This window comes from Branchiostoma belcheri, unplaced genomic scaffold (genome assembly GCF_001625305.1).
Source record: "Branchiostoma belcheri isolate BF01 breed outbred unplaced genomic scaffold, Haploidv18h27 scaffold665, whole genome shotgun sequence".
Taxonomy (NCBI): Eukaryota; Metazoa; Chordata; class Leptocardii; order Amphioxiformes; family Branchiostomatidae; genus Branchiostoma; species Branchiostoma belcheri.
In genome coordinates this window covers 3,855-9,310 of record NW_017804315.1, presented here as the reverse complement: position 1 = coordinate 9,310, position 5,456 = coordinate 3,855, and the positions used below count along the sequence as shown (strand labels likewise).

General features: G+C 44.3%; 1 protein-coding gene across 1 annotated transcript in view; it reads left to right on the top strand.

Annotated features, from left to right (window-relative positions):
• Positions 1–5,456, top strand: part of LOC109483861 (oocyte zinc finger protein XlCOF6-like) — a gene marked incomplete at its 3' end in the record, with an annotated part of 15,272 nt that overhangs the window by 5,968 nt on the left and 3,848 nt on the right. The window contains exons 3-5 of the mRNA XM_019787004.1: positions 861–1,148; positions 1,233–1,736; positions 5,003–5,422. Of these exons, the coding sequence (XP_019642563.1) occupies positions 861–1,148; positions 1,233–1,736; positions 5,003–5,422 (1,212 nt within the window). The remainder of the gene's footprint in view (positions 1–860; positions 1,149–1,232; positions 1,737–5,002; positions 5,423–5,456) is intronic.

Below are 5,456 nucleotides of genomic sequence, written 5' to 3'. Positions count from 1 at the left end.
TGGGTATGATATAAATAAAATACAACACGGTGTATTCCGCACTCGCCCTCGGTCCCGGCCCTCCCGCGAGTCGGATCGCCCTCCGGCCTGCGGCCGTCGGGCGATCCGACCCGCGGTCGGGCCGATACCTCGGGCGATACGGAATACCCCGTGTTGTATTCTATATTTACAACATTCAAATAATACAAATGATACACACAGTCGCAAGGGTCTGTGCGGCAGCCATTCGGCGACACAAGTTGACCTCAATACGACTTTCCCCAACCGAAGTTAGGTACCCATTCACACCTGGGTGGAGTGAGGAAATTGTAAAGTGTAAAGTGCCTTTCCCAAGGGCACAACGTCGGGGCGCACGTTCAGACATGTCCCGGGTACAACTCGGGTTCGATCCCGGGTCTCCCGGTTCATAGTCGAATGATCTACCACTACGCCACCCAAAGCTAATCTCCAAGCAGATCTTTTGGTGCATGTTTTATAGATCACTTGTTCACTTATTTTACAGAGGTTGATCCAGCTCTCGTTGACATGGCAACAACAGGCAGCATAGAAGGTTTGGAAGACGTCATTAGAGGATCAGCTTGTGGTTATGCCGACACCGTTTCCAACTGGCAAGGAGGGTCAGCAGGGGTTTCTGCAGACACCGTTTCCACCTGGCAAGGAGGATCAGCAGGGGGTTCTGCCAACACCGTTTTCACCTGGCAAGGAGGATCAGCAGAGGGTTCTGCCGACACCGTTTCCACCTGGCAAGAAGATAGTTGTGAGGAGTCTGGAGAGGAAACCGAGAGGCAGGACAAAGGTGTGAAAGTGTTCAGGTGTGAGGAGTGTGCCAAGCAGTTCGGTTATCTTAGTGCTCTGGAAACACACATGCGGACTCACACTGGAGAGAAACCCTACAGGTGTGAGGAGTGTGGCAAGCAGTTTAGTCAGCTGAGTAATCTGAAGACCCACATGCGGACTCACACTGGGGAGAAACCCTACACATGTGGGGAATGCAGCAGGCAGTTCAGTCAGCTTGGTCATTTGAAGACTCACATGCGGACTCACACTGGGGAGAAACCCTATATGTGTGGGGAATGCAGCAGGCAGTTCAGTGAGCTGGGTGATCTAAAGAAGCACATCAGAACTCACACGGGTGAGAAACCCTACAGGTGTGAGGAGTGCGGCAAGCAGTTCGGTTGTCTTAGTGCTCTGAAGACACACATGCTGACTCACACTGGGGAGAAACCCTACAGGTGTGAGAAGTGCAGCAGGCAGTTTAGTGAGCTTGGAACTCTAAAGAAACACATGCTTACTCACACTGGGGAGAAACCCTACAGGTGTGAGGAGTGCAGCAAGCAGTTCAGTGATCTGTGTGATCTGAAGAAACACATGCGGACTCACACTGGGGAGAAACCCTACAGGTGTGAGGAGTGCAGCAGGCAGTTCAGTCGTCCAGATCATCTGAAGACCCACATGCGTACTCACACCGGTGAGAAACCCTACAGGTGTGAGGAGTGCAGCAGGCAGTTCAGTGAGCTTGGAAGTCTGAAGAAACACATGCGGACTCACACTGGCGAGAAACCCTACAGGTGTGAGGAGTGCAGCAGGCAGTTTAGTGAGATTGGTCATCTGAAGAAACACATGCGGACACACACTGGCGAGAAACCCTACACATGTGGGGAATGCAGCAGGCAGTTCAGTCAGCTCGGTCATCTGAAGAGACACATGCGGACTCACACAGGGGAGAAACCCTACAAGTGTGAGGATTGTGGCAGGCAGTTTAATGACCAAAGTAATTATAGGAGGCACGTGCAAACCCACAAATGAGGGAACCAGTAATGGGATGCTTTTTAGGGCCACAACTTAAGACAATTTGATGCACATTATGAAAACTTTTTTTAGTGGAAGATGTGCCAAAGACACTGCACGGAGGCCAGAAAGCCTACATGTTCGATGTGATGATAGCAGTATAGAAACTTAACTGGAAGACGATCACTAGTTTGATAGTAGTAATAGCAAATTGTTTGGTTTAGGTAGCAGATGAGCCCTTTGGGTTGTATACATGCTTTAACATATATCTTATATATATTGTTCATGTCTCTTATTATAGTTACTGTTTATTTTGGCATATAACCCCTTTGTTTAGGAAACATCCCTTCTGTTATTACCTTACCTTATTCTGTTTTTCCCCTCTGTTATAGGTGATATATAATGCACAGTTTCTTTAGTCAATGTAGAATGAAGTACCAAAGATCCAAACTGGAAAATAGTGTCACATGGATCTATGTAGTTTTGTTGTTTTAAGCATGTTGACTCTTTATCTTTTCTTGATAGTTGACATTTTTGTTTACTTTTAAAGCCGTTAAAACATTTAGTTTTAAGTGAAGTTTACTAACATGTAGTTAGATAATGCTAAAACCTTTGTTTTTTCTTTAATTAGTCTTAATATGTTGTAGCACCTACGGTATTGTTCTCTTAGGTATTTTTTTTTACATTGTTGTTGGGTTGCGTTCGCCTACTTAATTCTTTTGTTGTTATTTTATCGCATTAACTTTGATGGTATCGATTAGACGATGTACATAATCAGTAACTAACATCGGGAGTGATTGTACACTTGAGTTAGCGTTAGGTTTGTAGGGATGTACTAGTTTCGTTTTCCAATTGAAGTTTCCTTGACGAAGTGTAAGCCCATATTTTTAAACTTACTGAATTATATCTTTTTACTACTCTATTTCAACAAAGTATTTTGTATTTTATTTTAGAGGATAGTCAATAGCCAAGTTTCTGTTTACTGAATTATATCTTGTTACTACTTTCAATTTAGTATTTAGTATTTTATTTTATATGATTTTCATTTTAAGATTGAAGTTAGAAGGGCCTTGATGTGAAGATTACATAGAAATAAATCTTATTGGTGCATGAATTTTACATTTAGTGAATCAGTTTTAAGCTTCGTTGTTTGAACTCTTTTCTTTATTGTTTTGTAGTGTTGTCACCTGTCAATTTCTTAAAGTTAGAACGGTGCATATAGCCAAAAGGGCAAGTGCACTGGGACTATTTTTAGTGTAGATATGCCTTGTAAAACTCACAAAAAATAAACGAAAAAAACTCATTGTATATAAAAAAAATTCCTGGGAAATTTTCATTGGAAATTTTAAAAGTAAGGGTTTTATTTTTGATGAGCAAGCCCGATATTGGAACATAGCCTTGAGCCCGTGTACATTTGTAAGCTAATCAGTCAATGCAGAATCGTGATATCAGAAGACCATTAATTTTAAATCTCTTATGCTTACAAAATTGTGACTTAAGTGGACAATCTAGAAGGTATATTACCTTGTCAATATATATTTCATGACCGAAAACACAGGCCGGTGACTACTACTGGCTTTTTTTCTGTTAAAAATTATTCCCGATTACCAGCCTTTGCTCCAAGGCTCGTGTACATTTGTTGGGTAATCAGGTAACTAGACTTGACCCCCTGGCTAGGCAGTACTTCCGGGTCAAAGCATCGCGCCTTCCTGTCCCGCAAGGACGCGGCATCTTGAGCAGTTTTCCGTCTTTGGGGAGTTTTGCAGCGATTCAACAGGCGACTCGGCCCGGACTGTGTATCAACTAACTTCCAGGTAGGAAAAGGCGGCATGTAGTTGGTATTCAGAGGTTTGTAGAGTTGGCAAACGTGCAAACAACGATTCATAATACATGTGTTTGTGTGGCGGCGTGCGTTTGGGCCAGTGTGCGTGTGATCTGGGCCGTGCCGTTTATAATTCAGTCAAGGAGATTCAAATACTTGTTTCAGTGGAGCTGCAGAAAGAAAAGTCGTAGTTTGGATGTGGAATTGTCTGAGAGATTTCTGGATTGTCCGTTTGAATGTTTGCCTCTCAAATTATTGTTTATGGAAGTTAGCAGCTGCCGCCTGGAATTTGATAACGTAAATAGAGAGTGAGGGTCGGTAGGGGGTTACGAGATTATGTTGTGTGTCGCATTTAAAATAAGGAAAAATATTCTCGCAATCCAGTGTGCAATTTAACAGACCGAAAAGAAAATTCACTGTTATCAAGGGATTCTTGTGTTGGTGGTGAGCAAAGTGTAAATCTAAGTCTAAGCTAATCCTGAGTATACAGTAAATCCCTACGCGAGCCCCGACAAATTCCCACATCTAGATTCCATCCCGCCCTGACGCCAGACGGGAGAGTGTGAAAACAACGGGACGGTTCATTAATGATGGGAGAGTGTGAAGATCTTTGAATCTTATAGCGAAACACAGAAAAACATTTGCTATATATTAGAACTATCACGACAGTATTATTGGCAGTTGAGTATCCATACGCACTTAAGTATGGGAACGCCTACAAACACGTCAAAAATAAGCCGACGATGTAGGCCAAGGGACAGTTCACTAACTGTTGTAATGTAACTCTCAAAGACCCTGCATAGCATCAGTAACAACATACTAGTACAGTAAAGCCATCTCACTGTTAGACTGTCTTTTCTGGTGTCTCAGCGGTTTCAGTTCTGCTAGTTGTTTTAGTAACTTTTGTAGTATAATGTCCTTGCTTTTACAGATGATGAGCATTTGTTTACAAACTTTACATGCACCATACTACTCGACTATATATAGTACTACTCAACTATACGTAGTACTACTCTACTATGCATAGTACTACTAAACTATACGCAGTGCTACTAAACTGTACGTAGTGCTACTCAACTACACATATTTCAGCATCTATTATAGATCGCTTGTTTCCTTTTTTACAGAGGGTGATCCAGCTTTCGTTGACATGGCAACAACAGGCAGCATAGAGGGTTTGAATGGCGTTAAGAGAGCATCAGCAGGGGGTTCTGCCAACACCGTTTCCACCTGTCAAGGAGGATCAGCAGGGGGTTCTGTCGACACCTTTTCCACCCGGCAAGGAGGATCAGGAGGGGGTTCTGCCAACACCGTTTCCACCCGGCAAGGAGAAAGCTGTGAGGAGTCTGGAGAGGAAACCGGGAGGCAGGACAAAGGTGTGAAAGTGTTCAGGTGTGAGGAGTGTGCCAAGCAGTTCTGTTACCTGGGTCATCTGAAGAGACACATGCGGACTCACACTGGTGAGAAACCCTACAGGTGTGAAGAGTGCCGTAGGCAGTTCAGTCAGCTGGGTGATCTGAAGACTCACATGCGTACCCACACAGGTGAGAAACCCTACAGGTGTGAGGAGTGCGGCAGGCAGTTCAGTCGGCTGGGTGATCTGAAGACTCTCATGCGTACCCACACAGGTGAGAAACCCTACAGGTGTGAGGAGTGCAGCAGGCAGTTCAGTCGGCTAGGTCATTTAAAGACTCACATGCGGACTCACACAGGGGAGAAACCCTACATGTGTGGGGAGTGTGGCTGGCAGTTCAGTCGGCTTGGTGATCTGAAGACCCACATGCGGACTCACAGTGGTGAGAAACCCTACAGGTGTGAGGAGTGCAGCAGGCAGTTCAGTCGGCTG